Genomic DNA, 18,999 nt, shown 5'->3' on the forward strand with positions numbered 1-18,999 from the left:
AAATATAATAAATATCTCTTTTAAATCAATCCAAATCTAAATCAGAAATCAATTTCCTTTCACATCAATTTAGAAGAATTATTCTCTCATCCGTCTCTAAATCCACTAAAAAAACCTGGAGCACAGTGTCTCCCTCTATATATCACTGTCATCATGTATTACACTAATTATACGAAAAGTTAGAATATGATTGAATTCCTTGTAGGAGTTTGAATCTAATAATGACTTCTAAAAAATACCATTCAGTCCTAACAAAAAGGGTAAAGTTTAACACCTAAAATATTATTATGATATAAAAATTAGTAAAATGGTATAAATTTGTATATAATTTATGTTGTTGTTTCCTTGGTCTCTGACATCACATCAAGTATACAAAATATATAAATTGAGAATATAACAAAAATCTAAGAGGCTCCTAATTTATTTAAATATAGGGAATTGATCCACACCTAACCTTCCAACAACCTATAATCACTTTTGTTCTGTTGCATTAATGCTTGTGTATGTAAGTCATCAATTCTTAAACACACGTAAAAGAGAACATCTCTCATGTCTTATTGTTGATTTCAATTGCATGTGCTCTGGCCTAAGAAACAAAGTACAGAATAATTGGACGGTCCCGATCCTCGTCCATCTGCCCATGCACACATCTGAGCCGTTCAATCTGTTGATATGACGCATCAGTGTGGACTCCACCTCGCGTTGCCGCACCTGACGACGATGGACGGATGAGACGGGAAGATGAGAGGAATGGACGGTCGAAATGGGCTCAGAGCCCCAGGCTCCAGGTTTTGGTGACGGTGGGGAAGGGTAGGTTTGACGGTCGAGTGGAATTTGAACAGCCGTTGGGGAGAACGCGAGCGAGCGAAGGTATGGCGCGAAGCGACGCCACCGCGGCACCCAACGGTCAACCGCTCGACCGGCATAAAGCCGCTCCCTCCTCTGCTGCCTCCTCTCCACCCTTCCCTCCTCCGGCGACACTGCGTCCAGAGCTCCAGCTTCTCCTCTCCTCTCCTCTCCTTGGGTCGGTAAGTGTTGTCCAATCCGGCTGCTCTTTGTCATCTTGGTGTGATTACTCGAAGGAATTCCCCTTCATGTTGTGTTCGATTTCAAATCTGATAAGAGAAACCTGCATCTGAATTCGATATCAGATACTTTTGGAATTAGATAATCCGGAATGGGGTTCCGGACAAATTTGTCTCAATGATAGATTAGTGTATGGAGTCGAAGTTTTTCTTTGTGTTATAAGCAATCGGGACATGCTGTTTAAGGGGTACATCTGAGAGAGATTGTCATGTATGATTATAGAGGGTGGGGACAAATCTGTTTCTAGAAAAGATCAAATCTTTTCCTCTTTTTTATCCTCAATTGGCAACTGATAGGTAACAATTATCCAAACATATTCCATAAGTAAATGAAAGAGTGGAGGACAAAGTAAAACACGAAAACAACAGATCAATAGTTGCGAGAAACCACATGGAGAGCAGGATCGGATTGACATGAACTTGAGTAGTCACTTTCATGGCATGAAATAGAGAAACCACCCATGTAGCTTTCTTGAAAAGCTCATCCGCAAAGGCCACAGTATTCCTTGCAATACTGGTCTTGAAGATCATCTGACATGGGTGAATTCAAGAGTCTTCTTTGGCTGTTTTCCAGGAAGGCAGAATAAATTCTGATTAGTGCAAAGGTCTCAATTAGGTAAGAAGGTTGAAGTCTAATTAATCCTCAGTCTTCATCGGTTTATGGACTCTTGATACAATTGGATAGGAGACCACAATGTGATTTATACTTTCAGGTTGCTCTCTACAAAGAAAGCAAGAGCCATCTGTTTTTCATCATTCCCAAATTAGAAGTTTAAAATAGTTGACCTAGCTCTTATGACCTACCCATCTGAAGACTTCTTGTTAAGAACTTGAGTCCAAGTTCCTGATTTCTCTAAGGTCTTCTCATGCGAATTTTTGCATTACTCTCATACAATATATCTTTTTTAAGGCCACTAAGGAAACACATTGCTCATTATTTTTTAATATGCTATTGTCGTTCATACAATAATTTATTCCATGCTTGATCATCAACCCTCCTCTTTTTTGTCTGACATAGAAGTCTAAAAAACTTTCAGATGGTCCTATGTTCATCTGTTAATGACTGACATTCTTATGCTTTAAAGGATTGGATTATAAAATTGTTTATAATCAAGAAGAATTAATTTGTTTTAGTTGCCCTTTATTGCTTCTGATTATCTTATTAAGTGCATAATTCTGCAGAAATTGTCTGATACAAATTTGTGTATTGAATTGGTACCAACCAAAGATATCTAGCTGGGGTCCTTAACATTTCAAACATGGAAGATCTGAATAAGCCATTGCTTGATCCAGAAAACTTTACTCAAGATTCAATGGATTTGGTAAGGATGTAGAAAGTCCTTTTTGAGGAATCATTTAAAAAATGTTACTCTGTTAGATTAACCAAAGATAATACAGGAACGCATGCCCTTGGAGGAAGTTTTTGAACAGCTAAGAACTTCTCGAGATGGACTTTCGTCAGCAGATGCTGAGTCACGCTTACAGCTTTTTGGCCTAAATAAGCTAGAGGAGAAGCCTGTGAGTTCTATGTTGTCATTTTTTAACAATTCTGCATTCTTCCAAGTGAATAAAGGTGAACTGTAACCTGATATCTTCCTTTAGAATCTTGGCCTACATTGATAACAATGTTATGCATTTGAAATTAGGGGCATGATAATCCAAACTATTGCTGATATTCTATGTTGGTTTAAATTTAGGAAAATAAGTTTTTGAAGTTCCTTAGTTTCATGTGGAACCCCTTGTCATGGGTTATGGAAGCTGCAGCAGTGATGGCAATCGCACTTGCTAATGGTGGAGTGAGTTGTCTCAGATTATTTTGTTCTTTTTCTAGAACTTGGTTGTGGATAAGTTTAAATTTCTAACTGTGTTTATTCTCATGTGTATATGTGTATATCGTATTTCTCAATGCTGCTCCTTGACTCAATTTCCATGTTTTTTATCTGGTTATTAGAGCGAGGGTCCTGATTGGCAAGACTTTGTTGGAATTATCTGCCTACTGATTCTCAATTCAACAATTAGTTTTATTGAGGAAAACAATGCTGGAAATGCAGCAGCAGCACTTATGGCTCGTCTTGCTCCTAAGTGCAAGGTATCTCCTGTCTGTTTTACTAAACTAGTTTTTGCACATATACTACCAGAGGCAGTCATATAAACTCATAAATGATGTCCAGTAATTGACGGAGGGTAAACAGATTCAGTAGCTTAGGAACATAAGAAAATAAGATAAAGCATATATTATGTCAATAAAATCATGGAGATAAACAAATTATGCAGGTTAGAAACATCAGAAAACAAGGTAAGCAAATTTTATGTCCATAGAATAAGGCCCACAACTATTATGGCATTGAGAACTCAATAATACAATAGTATTTATTCTGGCTGGCCTTTTAGCGAAAGTTTCTTAATTTTGCTGATTGAATGCCCTAAATTGATCTGTTTTTCTCTCATTAGTGTATTTAGTATTGCAGCTATTGGTTGCATTTTTTTTGTTGATCTTGTCATTTCATGGAGGATGAGTGTCTCTACAATTGTTTTTTCATGCTTTTAGCTCTTTTCCTTCTGTATTAGGAATAATAAATCCCTGGATCATGGCAATGTATTTGTTACTTCTGTAAGTTACATTGTTGACTGAGCATGCATGTCCCTAGGTACTCCGAGATGATCAATGGCAAGAGAAGGATGCAGCTATTCTAGTACCAGGGGATATCATCGGCATTAAGCTTGGTGACATTATCCCAGCAGATGCTCGTTTGCTTGAGGGTGACCCTCTTAAAGTTGACCAGGCAAATCGTTTATCTTTTTCCTTCCATAACAGCTTTACATTTCTGAAGAACTGATGATTATATTGATATCTGATGGAATTATTGTGTAGCAAATTGCATAGTGAGAAATATGAGAATGGTGAATAAGACACCCATTGTGTATCTTGATTTTAGTTCTTCCATGCTGCGATAGCCCATGATATCATATGCTAAACTAGTATTATATCATTCACAAACTTTACAAGTTATTTTTCTGAGACTTTATTATGATGATGCAGTCAGCTCTGACTGGTGAATCTCTACCTGTCACAAAGATGACAGGTGACGTAGTATTCTCTGGTTCAATTTGTAAACAAGGAGAGATTCAGGCTGTAGTAATTGCAACTGGAATTCACTCTTTCTTTGGGAAAGCTGCTCTTTTGGTAGACTCTACAGAAGTAGTTGGGCATTTTCAGAAGGTAAGCACCACCAAAACCATGGAAATAATATTTTGTTATTCTTCAGAATCTGTCAGTTCACTGATATGTCATAATAGATGACATTGAGGAGGATATGTGAAATGCAGTATTTGCAAATCATCATGTAGTCCAATATACCTACTTGTTAAATATGATAATTGCAACTTTCTTAATCAGACTATTAGCTTATGTTCCCTTGTGGCACAAAATAAACTGGAATGTGTAAGTTATGGAACGAAAATACCTAGAGATGACTAACCATAATTTCAAACCTTGATATTATGTAAAATTCAATACCTTAACCCTAGCAATGCATGCAATTGGCATATTCACTAGTGAACTTTTTTTTTCTTATGACTATATAGCTGACCAGTTGACTTATTCAGGTTCTTACTTCAATTGGGAATTTCTGTATATGCTCGATAGCCGTTGGAATGATTCTTGAGATCATAGTCATGTTTCCAATCCAACATCGTTCATACAGAGATGGAATCAACAACCTTCTCGTTCTTTTAATAGGAGGCATACCCATAGCTATGCCGACAGTGTTATCTGTAACCCTTGCAATTGGTTCTCATCGCCTCTCTCAACAGGTATATCCTTGGAGTTTAACTGTAATATCCGGACGTTATCTTACATCTATGTACAGGGTGCAATTACTAAAAGGATGACAGCCATCGAAGAATTGGCTGGAATGGATGTTCTTTGCAGCGATAAAACTGGCACACTCACCTTGAATCGACTCACTGTTGACCGGAATCTTATTGAGGTATCAAAAGGCTTTTTTGTTTGCTCACAAGTTATACATGATGTTTCAAAAATGATTTGATTATTAATGATCACACATTTCTGCCTCAACTATCAGGTATCAACTGAATATATGACATAGCATGAAGAAATGTAGGTTTATTAAGGGCTTGTTTTTTATATCTTTGCCATGTATCAGAATGCCAAAGTATCATCCTGTAGGTTTTCAGTGAGGGCATGGACAAAGACATAATTGTCTTGCTTGCAGCAAGAGCCTCAAGGCTTGAAAACCAGGATGCCATTGATACTGCTATCATTAGTATGCTTGCTGATCCTAAAGAGGTAAAACAGAAATTTTGATATGAGTTTCATAGTTCTTCATATAACATTTTGCCTTTGTTTTTTGTCTATGAAGTCAAAAGTTATAAATGATTTTTACTACAGGCACGTGCAAACATCACCGAAGTACATTTTTTCCCCTTCAACCCAGTGGACAAACGGACAGCAATTACATACATCGATTCAGAAGGAAACTGGTATCGAACTAGCAAAGGTGCTCCAGAGCAGGTGCTGGCATTACGATTATAAAGAACGAACATAATCCATTAATTCATTAAAACCAGTTTCATGTTGAAGCAAAATCTTTGGATCTGACAGGGTTGTAAATGAATATCCAATTGGCTATGAAGATATGGTTCTAGTGTCATTCAAAACATGTTTTATATCTATCTCTGCTTAAAAATCTGAGATTTTTTTGGTCATTACTTCAGATTCTAGATCTATGCTATAATAAAGACAAAATTTCTGGAAAAGTTCATGCAATCATTGACAAATTTGCTGAAAGGGGACTACGCTCTCTTGGAGTTGCTTATCAGGTAAGGCCTGGAGACTTGATAAAATAATTAAGTTATACACACTAGTCATAATGAACTTGAAATTTGCATTAAGTTGAATATATTTCAATTTTTTACAAATTAGATTATACAAGGTGGCTGTCAATTACAGATTCAATATTTCTGTCTGTTTCAAGCTGCTCCATGTGGCAGTTGCAGTTTGCAAATTAAGCCTGCTTGTAGTCAACTTGATGCGTGTTAAAAACATTTTCAGGCCATTCCTGAGAAAACAAAAGAGAGTTCAGGTGGTCCATGGGTTTTTTGTGGCTTATTGCCATTGTTTGATCCACCTAGACATGACAGTGCTGAGACCATTCGGAGGGCACTGAACCTGGGTGTCTGCGTGAAGATGATTACTGGTACGTGTAGGACTTCAAGAAATTGTTATGGTTGCCTCATTTAAATTGTTCTTTTTTGTTAAATAATTATCTTTCTCAATCTTATAATTCAAGTCAAACATAGATTGTCCCATGTTTTATTGCTGATACAATGCAGTCCTGGCATGTTAAATAGGCATGCTGTTTAACATGCCAATCTGCCAATTAAGGAAACTGGACATGCAGATAGATCTAAGTAGTTCAAAGCAAGTGCAGGTTCAAGGAGTTGTCAAAGTTTTAAAAAGATGATAGTAGGAACCAGAAAGTAGACATATGTATAACTGTCACCATTGAAATATAAACTAAAAGCTCATATTACTGTAACCATTACTCATATGACAACACGGAACAGTTGCCTTTAGTAATAACAATTAAAGGAGGATAAATACCTTTTTATTTGAACTAAATTTTATGAATTTAGTTCTCCTCACTTTGTTGTTTCTTTCATTTGCTAGCAGAAACAATCCCTCTATGATCCAAAGGCTTCCTCTGGATTAGAGCTTCAGTCATGTAATTAAGTAGATGTTCACGTTTTACAGAACATCAACAACTTTGAGTATCAATCTGAAATGAAAAATAACAATTTTCTATTAAAAGGATGGAGATCAATTTATTTCCCAAGACCTTATAACTCTTATCTATCTGATCATGGGAGATATGACTTAAGATATTGATGTGTTCTTTTTCCTCATAACTATGCATCCTTGTACATAAAGGTAGAGAATTGGTGTCAGGGACCATGGTAGGGTCATATATGAGTCTTAGAAATATCTGGTAAAAAAGAAAACACCAGAATCCTTGTCCACATAAGGTGGAATTATGTGAAAGGATCTTCAGCAGCCGGCAAGGTGACCACCCAACAAAGGCTGCCCTTAATTTTAATTATCAGCAAATTAAGAATCATAAATATGGCTGATAGCAGTTGAAGAAAACTTACTCTTATTTATATGGTGATTGATCTGATGATTATCAAGCCTACTGAATCTTGACATTGGGATTCCTGAAACCTTCAATTTCTTTTACTTATTGCTTAACAACAATTTTTACTCCTGTAGGTGACCAGCTATCCATTGCTAAAGAAACTGGAAGACGCCTTGGAATGGGAACGAACATGTACCCTTCCTCATCATTGTTCAATCATGATAAAGATGAAAATGAAGCTCTTCCAGTTGATGAACTTATTGAAAAAGCGGACGGATTTGCTGGTGTCTTTCCTGGTAGTTTGAATTGCTTAATGCATCTTCTGAACATTCTGTCATAGCTGCAAGTTTTGGCATAAATGTTTCCTGGCATTAACCATGCGTTACGGGAGTATGTTTGGCACTTCTAATATGAACTTTCAGAATGGAGTGAACATGTTCCTTTTTGTCAACTTTCAGAGCATAAGTATGAGATTGTGAAAATTCTCCAAGAAAAGAAGCACGTGTGTGGGATGACAGGAGATGGTGTCAATGATGCTCCTGCACTCAAGAAAGCAGACATTGGAATAGCAGTATCAGATGCCACTGATGCTGCTAGGAGTGCTGCTGATATTGTTCTTACGGAACCCGGCTTGAGTGTCATTGTCAGTGCAGTCTTGACCAGCCGGGCCATATTTCAGAGAATGAAGAACTACACAGTTGAGTATTAAAAGGAAAATATATTTTTTTTCCTTCTTTTTCTTATAGGTTAATTTATTGGTAGTCATTATCTAAAATTGATGCAGATTTATGCTGTGTCCATTACCATACGAATAGTGGTAAGTCAACCTGAATAATCTAGGTTTTTCTCTCACATCAATATTGATGTACAGATCATCCTAATCCTCTATGTTTGGTTCTTCTGCAGCTTGGGTTCATGCTTCTCGCTTTGATTTGGGAATATGATTTCCCTCCTTTTATGGTTTTGATAATAGCCATTCTGAATGATGGTAAGAGTTATTTGCAGGATTTGGAGCGCACTAATTCATGAAACTCTTCTCTACTAGGAAACCATCTTAAATGGAATTGTTCATTTTGTGGAAGCTTCATAACCCGTCATGTGAATCAGTATTTTTCTTCAAATTCAAATGATAGATTGCAATGTTAACCATGCCAACCTGTCCATATGATACACATACTCCCAACACAATCTATGTTCTGCATGAATATAGCAGTGCCAAGTTTGTGCTCATGGGCACAACCTCTGGGCTATGGTACTTTCTAGTTCTGGAATGGCATCTCACTTTGAAGAAACCTTATCCGAAATATTTTTTATGGTAGTCTCTTGCTAAGGATATTTTTCTATTTTTATTTAGTGCAAAACCTATTTCCTGATCATTGAAACCATACCAATACAGACAAGACAATATTCAGGAAGCAGATACAAACAGTTTCAATATCCAAAATATATATATCATGCTGAAAGCAACAACAATATCCGAGATACAATCAGTGATTATAAAAAATTGTAGACATATAGTACGATCGCTGCTTATGTTGTTTTATTTCTACATAATATTTTATGAAAATATTTGAGTGATCAGCATCATGATACGTTTTTCTTTCAAGGGACCATCATGACAATATCCAAGGATCGTGTGAAGCCATCACCACACCCTGATAGTTGGAAACTCAATGAGATTTTCGCTGCAGGTGTTGTCATAGGGGCTTACCTTGCATTAGTTACAGTTCTCTTTTACTGGGCTATCATCAAGACTAACTTCTTTGAGGTACTGCAGTTTATGTTGTTGTTATTTATTTACCTTTTATTCATGTTCTGATGGTTCATTTTAACATGAACTCTTTGTCTTTGTTTTGTTTAATTGCAGACTCATTTCAAAGTTAGAACTCTCAGCAGCAGCATTGAAGAGGTCTCGTCTGCTGTATATCTGCAAGTTAGCATCATCAGCCAAGCTCTTATATTCGTCACACGTAGTCAGAGTTGGTCATTTTTAGAGAGACCGGGTACTCTCCTAATGTGTGCATTTGTTATAGCTCAGCTGGTAAGTGCTCTAAAAATTTGTTATTAAGTTGTCCATGTTCATTGCCAAAAGAAGACCGTAAACTTGGTTCTCACATCTAGAATACATAAAGCAGCTTAGGGTCAGATGAAATGCATGCAAACTTTGATTTGTTCAATGATATCTATGAATGTGTGCATTTGTTATAGCTCCGCTGGTAAGTACTTTTGAAAAATTGTTATTAAGTTGTCCATGTTCTTTGCCAAAAGAAGACCATAAACTTGGTTCTCACATCAAGCATACATAAAGCAGCTTAGGGTCAGCTGAAATGCACGCAAACTTTAATTTTTTTATGAATTGTTCTGTTGTTCTTTGGTGTCTAAATTTTCCAAGCCCTTCCTTCTCAAGCTATCATGTGTTAAAATGCACCTCTAGGATACTTTCACTGCTCAACTTGATGAACCGAATGATATAGCTGGCTCTTATGGTTAAGTCATGCATCGAACAATAAGCTTTCCAAATTGGTGCAGGTTGCCACCCTGATTGCAGTTTACGCACATATCAACTTTGCATCGATTCGTGGTATAGGCTGGGGCTGGGCTGGTGTGATTTGGATTTACAGTTTAATTTTCTACATTCCTCTTGACATAATCAAGTTCACCGTTAGATATGCTCTCAGTGGAGAGGCATGGAATCTGCTGTTTGACAGAAAGGTCAGTACACGGCAACTTCGTTACTCTTCTCTCCCTGCTTTCAAAATTCTTATTCCTTGTGTTAGCTAGAGAAGCTCAGATGTCAGAGTTTCATCATTAATTACTCCAGTTAAAAATGTAGCTAGACACTCTTATGCTGCTTCTTTATTTTCTTGAATTTTCTTTACGTTGCTCAGAGCAATCAAGTTAGAAATTGCCATCACGAGCTAATCAGCGTTCTCACTCTATCGCAGACTGCTTTTACTTCCAAAAAAGACTACGGAAAGGAAGATAGAAAAGCTCAATGGGTAATCTCCCAGCAGTCCTTGCAGGGGCTTATACCTTCTGATATCATTGCCAATGGAAGACGGTCTTCTTTGATTGCTGAACAGGCAAAGAGACGTGCTGAGATAGCCAGGTAATTGAATTAACAACAAAATACTTATGAATAGGCAAAATCATACTATTAAACATGATATGATTCAGATAATCGATCGATCAATAAACTAACAGTTTCTGTCTTAATAAATGGTGGCCATTTGGAAGTTTAAGTAATTCTTGAGATCTTTATGCGGATTGTGATTAGTCTCTTTCTCTTCCTTTACGATCGTCTTCATTTGAAATAAATTAAATATTCACTCAGTTCCAAGTCATCGTAAAATTCTAGGTCTTTACCATTCCTAAAATTCACTCCTATCGGACACGATCCTTCACTCGGAATCTACTTGAAGAAAGTTCTCTAACTTGAGAACATAGTTTATGTCAGTAGTTATTATTTATTTCTCCTCATTCAATATGCAAGAGACCCTGGCCATCGATCAAAGCTGACCTGAATGGCTATAGGCAAAATTGAGACTCCTTTCCGTATTGTACTAATTATCAGATCGACTTTTGTGATACTTTGCATTGGCAACAAAAAGTTTGGCAGCATGTGAAGGGTTCGTTCTTTACTCGATGATCCTTGCCTCAACAGTTTTGTTTCTTGAACATCTTGTTTCGAGTTCTATTCTTTTCATGGTTTCATTCTAACAAAGAGATGTTCTGTTTTGCAGATTGGGAGAAATACACACGTTAAGAGGACACGTAGAATCTGTGGTGAGACTGAAGAAGTTAGACATCAATGTTATTCAAACTGCTCACACAGTATGATACCTACCAGCGATAACCTTTTCACTACAACTGCGGAATAGATTCATGAGACTCCGGTTAAAGAACTTTTGCTCTTTTACTTTTCACCACATTCTGATAAGCCCATAATATGAACAAGATAGGTGATTTAAGTTTATGATAGTCATTGAAATGATGGATTCGGACAATGTTCCTTCAAGCAATGGAAGTGCCAGTTTTTTTCTCGTCAGACCAAGTCATGGTCAGATGTAATTGAGTTGTCAGCCAAATAATGCACACTCTGATTCAAACTTCAATAACATTGAGAAGAGTAAACAAAAGTCTCTTATTCTGTTTACTATATATATATATATATATATATATATATATATATATATAGATTGGCTGATGAAATTGTCCTTTCTGTTCTATAAAATTAGCTGCTGACTAGTTTGTTTAAGTAGATATTGCAGTCTCTATTTTCATGTGAGCATTTGCTGATAAAAATCACGTTGAAAGAGAACATAATTCTGAATGTTCCTCTGTCAAGCAAGATTGGATCAATCCTTGTTCAGAAATTAAATTTTACTCCTCTTTTATATGATTTGTTTGTAACTTTTAGCCAATAATGAAACTAATCATACTGATCCAGAGTAATCAAATAAATGACAGAGAAAAAGGTGGATGAGCTTCAAGTTCCACTAATATGTGGAAGAAGCAATCTCCTTTTTGTTTCTCATTGAACTAAAAGCTGACAAAAGAAATCACTGAGGATCTGCTCATATTAATAAAAACCCAATCAAGATTTTAATAACTTGTTTCTCATTGTTTTCTTTATTAATTACACAATCATCTTAATGGTCAATTAATATGATTTTTTTTTTTTTTTTTGTTGCGTAGAAGAAGAAGCTCACAACCTCCCATAATTCAAAGTATTCTTACTAGGGTTCTTGAAATATCTTTATATCCTAAAAATAGCTAAAACTCTGACCTTTTATTTCCCTCAGCCCGAGCCCAAGCAACAATTTGTTGTTAGTTTCTATAATGAACCAGCTCAAAAAATAACCTGATTAATTTAAATTTGACTGGATAAGATATCAGTTCCATGGATAACATTTAATGACGACGACGACGACGACGACGACAACAACAACAGTGACTTGCTAACGAAGAACAACAATAATAGTAGTAGTAGTAATAATTATGATCATAACAATAATAATAATAATAATATGTATTATGTATAGTTTTAATCACCCGAACTGTTTGAGATCAAGCAAACTCAAGCTGATCAACAACCCTCTGTTTATAAGGATTAGCGCCAATTCGAGGTCAAATATTATGGGCCGACTCGGGCCTATTAATTTACGAGGAATCCCCTATTAGTTTAGGGGTTGACATTGGAGCCCCTTCCTATAAAATCCTAATTAAAGCTCTTCGCTTCTTTCAAAACCCTAGTGATCCTACCCCGGAGCGCAGAAGAAACCTTGGTCGTTCGCCCATGGCGGAAGCCACCGATGGCCGAAGCGACACGAAGAAGAAGAAGAAGAAGCGGAACAAGCGAGTGAGCGTGGAGATGAAGGCTCTGTCTGAGGCCGCCGATCGCGTCGCCCCGGTCGTCGGCTACTTTCCCTCGGGATACGATCCCCGGGGGGAGGGCGCCGATCCCAGCATCAAGGTCTTTAGGAACAAGAAGAGGCCCAACCGCCTCGAGCTCGTCGTGAGTCCCAGTGGCACCGGCGTCGACTTCGTTGGCAAGAGCTACGCCGGCGAGGCCGCGGGAGCACAGATCTGTAGCTACGCGCTCGGGGTCCTCGACAAGGAGTCGCAGACCCTCAGGATTGTGCCCATCGCCTCCAACAAGGTTTCTTATCTGAATAAGATCATTCTTTTTGTTGCAATTCATCTTAGCCACTAGATTAATGGTAGACGTTCGAACTACGGGTTTGGCTTCGAAAAGCAATCTTTTCCCAGAATTTGTTCGTGATGTGGTTTTGGCTACTTTTTGCATTAGTGGGTCTTTAAAATTGGAGATTTTTGTAGATTACTGACATCGTTTAACTTTTTGTATTAGATTTCTTGATTACTAGAGTTTAAGAAGACCAATGACTTGTTTTTCTTCAAACATATTCAGAAATCAGATTTTCTGTTCATCTTTTAGTTGAATAGCTTAAAAGAATTTTTTGTGCAACAAGTAATCTGCGTTGTTTAAGACCCTTAAATTAATTAGTGGTAATGATCATTATATTTTATTAGAATCTTTATATGTTGTTGAAACATACATTTGCTGATTCTGGCTTGTTGTACATCTGATTTCTATTTTGTGCTTGTAATCTTGAAGGATCCTATGGCACACTGATTGGATCTTTCATTGCTATGTTTCTCAGTGATGCACCTAATATCTTTTTTTATCGGGGTCTGTATACTATGATGTGGGTATTTTGTTCAACGTATTTAAAGATGCATCTCGTTGGTACTTTTTTCCCCACCACACTTTATGTAAATTTAACATCTTGATGTCTCATTACTTAAAAATATCAGAGGATCCATAGTTGCTGTCTGTATGTTTGAGTATGTCTAACATGGAACTCCACAATAAAGGGCAGGTTCACGAATTACACAAAATCATCATCTTATTGTTCATGCATCTGTGTCATGACTGCCGAAATTATTCGGGTTATGAGTTTAAACCTCAACTTTTGGTTCCTCCAATTTATGAAGTTATTGCACCTATATAGTACCATATCTTGATTAAAGTGATTAATGCAGATCTTGAGATTGGAGCCATGGTTGAAGATGAATCCTTTTGCTGATACAGAAGTTTCAGACGGTTTAGCTGAAGAGAGTATTGCTACAAGCAAAACAGAACGAAAAATGGTGGATCTTACTAGTCTTTATGGAACAAAGAAGGATAGGGACAAGGTAATGGCTTTTACCTTAGTACTTATTACCTAATATGCCATTTCATGTTTTGTGGATTCTTTAATATTTCAATTTCAGCGATTTGAAACCTCAATGTACTTATTTATGTACATTCCTTCTTGATCTTCTTGGGTTATCTTGGTATAACTGTATATGCAGCTGCTTACCTCTATTTCTGTATATGCCTCAATAACCTGCATGCTGCAATAACTGACAACATTCTTAATTCTTTTTATGTCATTGGTTGATTTCAAAATGATAGTGCAATCTTCATTGAAGCAATAGGAGGTTCTTGTAAGATGATAAAGGTACAAGAATCTTTGTCTTACAAGGGTCAATAATCAAGAAAGTACCTAACCAAAACTTAGATAAGAAGGATAAATACAACTTTTTTGTTTGTGTGGATTTATAATAAACTTCACTTTTGAACATTAATTAGGGGTCTTCTGTTATTAATATTGTTTATCTTATTTTACATCATTAATTAGGTCTGTGTTGTTGGTAGCAAGGAATAGCATGCTCCATGCTAGTTAATGATCTAAATGAAATAAAATAGCATTGATAACATGGATCCCTGATTACGGTTTGAATGTCAAGGAAGGCAAATAAAATATTATTATGGTTGCAACAGGAGCTTTGACATTTTATGTTCGTCTTTGTTCTTGAGTTCTCTTGGCTGGAATCTTGTTGATTCATGAGCCTTTGAAGTGCTAATAATTCTTTCTTTCAGGCAAAATTTTAGACTGTTGATATGTATTTTAGTTGTATTGGCTATAAAATAGAAGGATGATCAGTACACGAGTTTCTTGCCAATGGAGGGTCTCAAGAAAGTCAGATTATGCAGCCTTATTCTCATAAGAAGACAATCTATTTCTGTGACTCAAATTAGGGTCACCCATGACATAGAGGAGTAACCATACTGTTGTCAAACATTGCCTTCTATATTAGCTTAGAGAAGACAGACCTAAAAATTGCTTCAGATCTGAGTCTATAGATAGCACTTGTCTCCAAGCCTAGAACCCCAGTGATTTCAAAGCCTGGAGAAAAGGCTGGAATTAAACTGATAGTCAGCTGGAATTATGTCTTCCAGTGAATTCTGGCCTGCTGAAATTAGCTGTTCCCATGAATATGGGCTGTGCAAGGCTGATTTAGGCTGTTCCAGCTTGTCATTGACCTGATCTGATTCTTTTTCTTCCTTATTCTGACCTGTTGAGCTTTATCTTTAACTGCATGGAGAAGTTAAAAAAGTAGATATCTATCTCTTTGTCCAGAGGAGTATGTAAGTTTGGTCCCTAGAGTCTTGAGTTTAATTATATTTCAAAGATTCCTAAGTCTGTACAAAGCAAGGTATACATTTTCATTCGGACCAGTATGTATCAGCCAGTATTTACTGGTGCAAATGTGAACTACTTGCAAACTGCCCAATTTTGTGTGGTCCATATGGGATAGGGCTTACCATTGTTCATAGTGTGGTAAGCTCTTTTTTTAACCCTAAAATACCTCATGCTGTTTGTCACCCATCAGTGGTACTCCTATCATACTCTAATACATTTTGCTCCTCCTTTTGCCCCCATTCTCCTCCTTTTTCTTGCTTTGTCACGCACTCCTCTTCTTCTTCAGCTTCTCCTCCTCTTTTTTTCCTTCTCTTTTTCTCTTCCTCCCCCTTCTAGTAATGTGGTACTTATTGACATGTGTCAATTCGTCGGTTTCCTGTCAGGTCCATATCAGTCTAGCTGATGACGCATATAAATCACAATCGTTGGTGTAGAGTATTTGATGTGAGACAAATATGTCTTTGTGCTGGTCTTTTGCACAATCATGGCACTTTCTGATCAACAAATAGCTAACAATGTCAGAAGGAAAAGAATCAGGCTGTATTAGTGGAAGTTAGCTGTTGCAGGTCTAGCATCTTTCAAGTGATGGGAGGCACGTCATCTTGACTATGTTAGCTATCTTGTCATTTTTTTTTTCAATGAGAAAGGAGTCTCAATTGAAATCTACTTTGCTTTTCTAATATAATTTGTTATAGAAAACTCCATGGCATCTGTTCAACGTTTAATTGATTTGAGTTTTGGAACTCCCTGACATAATTAGTTGTTGATCTCTTCATTTTTTATTGTGGTCCATTTCTAAAGTTTTAGAATTCCATTTTTAGCTTTCTTCCAGGCTTAATGATTCACTTATATACTACATTTGATCTACATGGTGCTGAAGAAGCACCTTATCTTGCCCTCGTGTGTTTTGGTGCTCTATCTATGATCTACCTCCTTTGAGAAAAGCTGTGTAGTTCTCTCATTTTAGCAGAATGTAATATAAACTTTCTAAAAAATCTGAGGTGCAGGTATGATAAAGCTATTTCTTTACTAGTTGATCATGGAATGAATTCACTAGTAGCGAAAGCATTGTTTTATATTTTAACCAACATACCATATGCAGGATAACAAATGGAGGTCGCTGATCCAGCAACGTAATGATTCTTCAGCTCGTGAACATCTAGAGAACATTAATCTCAATGCTGACGGGGAGAGTCAGGTTCTTGAAGATACTTTAGAAACAACCACTCGGAACATTCCACCTTATGATGCTTCTGCTGATACACCAGAGAAAGCATACCTTTTCGATGAGATTATTCCCAAAGGTGAAAGGATTCACCTCCTGGATATTTTGGACGATTTACACTCTGGAACAGATATCCCTTCAAAAAGTTATCCAAGTTTTGTTTTTAATCGTATGCACAAACTAAGGGAGATTCAGGTGCATTATCTTGTTTCTTTGACCTTATTACTGAGCATTATGCTTGATCATTTATTTAGTATTTTGTTGTTGCCATTTAACTTAGTGTGCTTTATTCCTTTACAATGATCAAGTGAATTCCGCTAGCTTCTTGTGTCTTATTTGGTTATATTATGCCTTCTATTATTGCATATGATCTCATTTAAGCTACTCCATTTATTGTTTTAAGGCCTATAGACAATTCTTATAAAATAATTAACTAATTACATCGGCCTATATGAGCCAATACATAAATATATTTGAAACAGAAGTTGCAGAACTTTTGAAAGTATGTTTTTACTTTTCCAACTTGATTCTCATGCCGTAATTTAAACAACTCTTGGAGCATAAGGTTAAGCAGTGGTATAATGAAGTCATGTGACAGGCTACTTGGTTCTTCTCTAATAAGCCTAGTTCATCAAGGTAAAAAAAATTGATGTACTTTATTTTTTGCGGTTTAGTTTGAGATGCCAAACCCATAATACAAACTGGCAAATTTTTTTCCGATAGATTTTACATAAGTGTGATACAGAAATATTACCAATTGTTCACTTTGAAAAGGGAAGTCTACCTAACCAACAGCTCCCTATTGTTGAGGGAGGCATTTTTTTGGTTATAAGGTGAAATCCTTGTGAACATAAGCTAGGCAGCACATGAGAAATACCTGTAAATTTTTTCTTCCTTACATGTTCATCACATATGTATCCATGCTTCTAGTAGATGGTACATTCTACTAAAAGGAGTTAGAAACTCATCAAAGGAGGTGTATACTTCCATAATTTCTTTTGTTTTGCTGTGAACCATGAAAATCAGGATTTCCTAAATTTGGGTATTTTTACAAGATAAATTTAAGTCCTCTAGTGTGGAACTTGAGCATATACTCATGAAGGCATCTACTTTATAATTACTTGCTGTGTCCAGATTTTTCTCTTAGTGAAGTCGAGAGCATCTGTGCAACATGCGTTTTCTAGTCATTCAGCATTCTTGATGCTTGTTAATAAAATGTATTGTTTCTTATTGAATGTAGACTTCAGTTAAAACTTTCCTCATCATGTTATTAAGTTTCTAGGGAGGAAAAGGTCATATGAAGTAAGCAAGTAATTGTAATCAGTGGCATCACCACTCTGCCAAATATACACACTTCATAAAGAGAAGGAAGTTCAATTAAACAAAATGTGACTGTGTTTCTCTATCAACCTATTTTGTTATTGTACCACAAACAATCATTTTTCTAGAAAAACTAATGTTTCATCTCCTGACATTTACAGGATGAGAAAGAGAGAGAGAAACTGGCTTGCATATTCTCATACATCTCTCATCTTCAAAATTTTTGGGAACGATCACGCCCTTCTCGGCATTTTAAGTCCGCTTCTCATGACAAATCCACCGATCACCTCAAGATTCCACGCATTGTATATCAGAAGCTGCTGAGGATGTTTTTGGATCGAGAATCAAATGTGCTATCAACAGAAAAGAATGAACTTCTTATTGGGCACATACTGGTGCTCACACTTTTCGCTGATTGCTTCCAAACAGACCCATCTGACATTGCAAGAGACTTGAAGATGACTGTCCAGACTCTAAAACCATACTATCAACAATTAGGATGTAAAATCTTCCGGGAGTCCCCTTCTGCGCCCATGTTTATGATTCTTAATGCTCCACTGCAGTTCCCAGAGATAAGGAGGACTCAGAGACGACGTAAGTAGCCATCCCAAATTACTGCTGGTACCAGATAATTCATATTCATGCATACATCTATGTGACGGAGGATGAGCATTTTTCATGTATCTTTTACAAGAGACAGGTCTTGCTATCTATTTGCAGTACGAGAAGGATGATTGCAGTGCCTAGTCTTTTATGTTTTTGTGTTTCCTGCTGCTCAATTGAATGTGTTCTGAGACGCAATGCTTATCTCTGTGCGGATACGTTTATCTTAAAAGGGCTATTATTATTAAATTGACGGCTTTGCATATGATTGGGTGTAAGACAGACTTCCTAGAGACCAAACTCCAATTTTTGTGGCTACTCATTTTCTTTCATGGTGGGAGATCATTTTGCATTGCTGAATGCTGACGTTGTTGACACACTGGACTATAATAATTTGTATGGCTCGTTATATGACATTGCTGTGTGATTCTTCAGAATAGAATTTGAGTTTCCATGTTCATCCAAGTGTCTAAGCTCAAAGCCATTTCAGATATTTTTGTTCAAAATCCAACTATATGCTCTACAAGTAAAGTTATATATTCATTCACATTACA

At 36.7% G+C, this 18,999-nt stretch overlaps 2 protein-coding genes across 4 annotated transcripts; both read left to right on the plus strand.

Annotated features, from left to right (window-relative positions):
* Positions 1–862: 862 nt before the first annotated feature.
* Positions 863–11,370, plus strand: LOC135612592 (ATPase 10, plasma membrane-type-like). 3 transcript variants are annotated; one of them, XM_065109055.1, is made up of 22 exons: positions 863–1,028; positions 2,268–2,407; positions 2,484–2,603; positions 2,783–2,881; positions 3,037–3,174; positions 3,734–3,868; positions 4,126–4,305; positions 4,692–4,898; positions 4,955–5,074; positions 5,275–5,394; positions 5,497–5,619; positions 5,823–5,927; positions 6,160–6,304; positions 7,378–7,539; positions 7,702–7,940; positions 8,028–8,060; positions 8,150–8,231; positions 8,851–9,011; positions 9,111–9,284; positions 9,773–9,955; positions 10,189–10,352; positions 10,987–11,370. In XM_065109055.1, the coding sequence occupies exons 2-22, from the start codon at positions 2,345–2,347 to the stop codon at positions 11,081–11,083; spliced, it is 2,850 nt and encodes a 949-aa protein (XP_064965127.1). In that variant the 5' UTR covers positions 863–1,028; positions 2,268–2,344; the 3' UTR covers positions 11,084–11,370. The 3 variants fall into 3 exon arrangements, with proteins under 3 accessions (XP_064965127.1, XP_064965128.1, XP_064965129.1); XM_065109056.1 differs by having other exon boundaries at positions 2,314–2,407; XM_065109057.1 differs by lacking the exon at positions 8,028–8,060.
* Positions 11,371–12,398: 1,028 nt separating this feature from the next.
* Positions 12,399–18,777, plus strand: LOC103973833 (uncharacterized). Its single transcript, XM_009388496.3, has 4 exons — positions 12,399–12,905; positions 13,811–13,963; positions 16,400–16,717; positions 18,004–18,777. The coding sequence occupies exons 1-4, from the start codon at positions 12,543–12,545 to the stop codon at positions 18,442–18,444; spliced, it is 1,275 nt and encodes a 424-aa protein (XP_009386771.2). The 5' UTR covers positions 12,399–12,542; the 3' UTR covers positions 18,445–18,777.
* The last annotated feature ends 222 nt before the right edge of the window (positions 18,778–18,999 follow it).

This window comes from Musa acuminata, chromosome BXJ2-5 (genome assembly GCF_036884655.1).
Source record: "Musa acuminata AAA Group cultivar baxijiao chromosome BXJ2-5, Cavendish_Baxijiao_AAA, whole genome shotgun sequence".
NCBI classification, from domain to species: Eukaryota; Viridiplantae; Streptophyta; class Magnoliopsida; order Zingiberales; family Musaceae; genus Musa; species Musa acuminata.

Excerpts from the sequence above, each read along its gene's own strand:
- LOC135612592 (XM_065109055.1), top strand. The coding sequence starts at position 2,345 with ATGGAAGATCTGAATAAGCCATTGCTTGATCCAGAAAACTTTACTCAA. Across the intron at positions 5,928-6,159 it reads CTCTTGGAGTTGCTTATCAG|GCCATTCCTGAGAAAACAAA; the intron begins GTAAGGCCTGGA and ends AAACATTTTCAG. Across the intron at positions 9,012-9,110 it reads TCAAGACTAACTTCTTTGAG|ACTCATTTCAAAGTTAGAAC; the intron begins GTACTGCAGTTT and ends GTTTAATTGCAG.
- LOC103973833 (XM_009388496.3), top strand. The coding sequence starts at position 12,543 with ATGGCGGAAGCCACCGATGGCCGAAGCGACACGAAGAAGAAGAAGAAG. Across the intron at positions 12,906-13,810 it reads TGCCCATCGCCTCCAACAAG|ATCTTGAGATTGGAGCCATG; the intron begins GTTTCTTATCTG and ends TGATTAATGCAG. Across the intron at positions 16,718-18,003 it reads ACAAACTAAGGGAGATTCAG|GATGAGAAAGAGAGAGAGAA; the intron begins GTGCATTATCTT and ends TGACATTTACAG.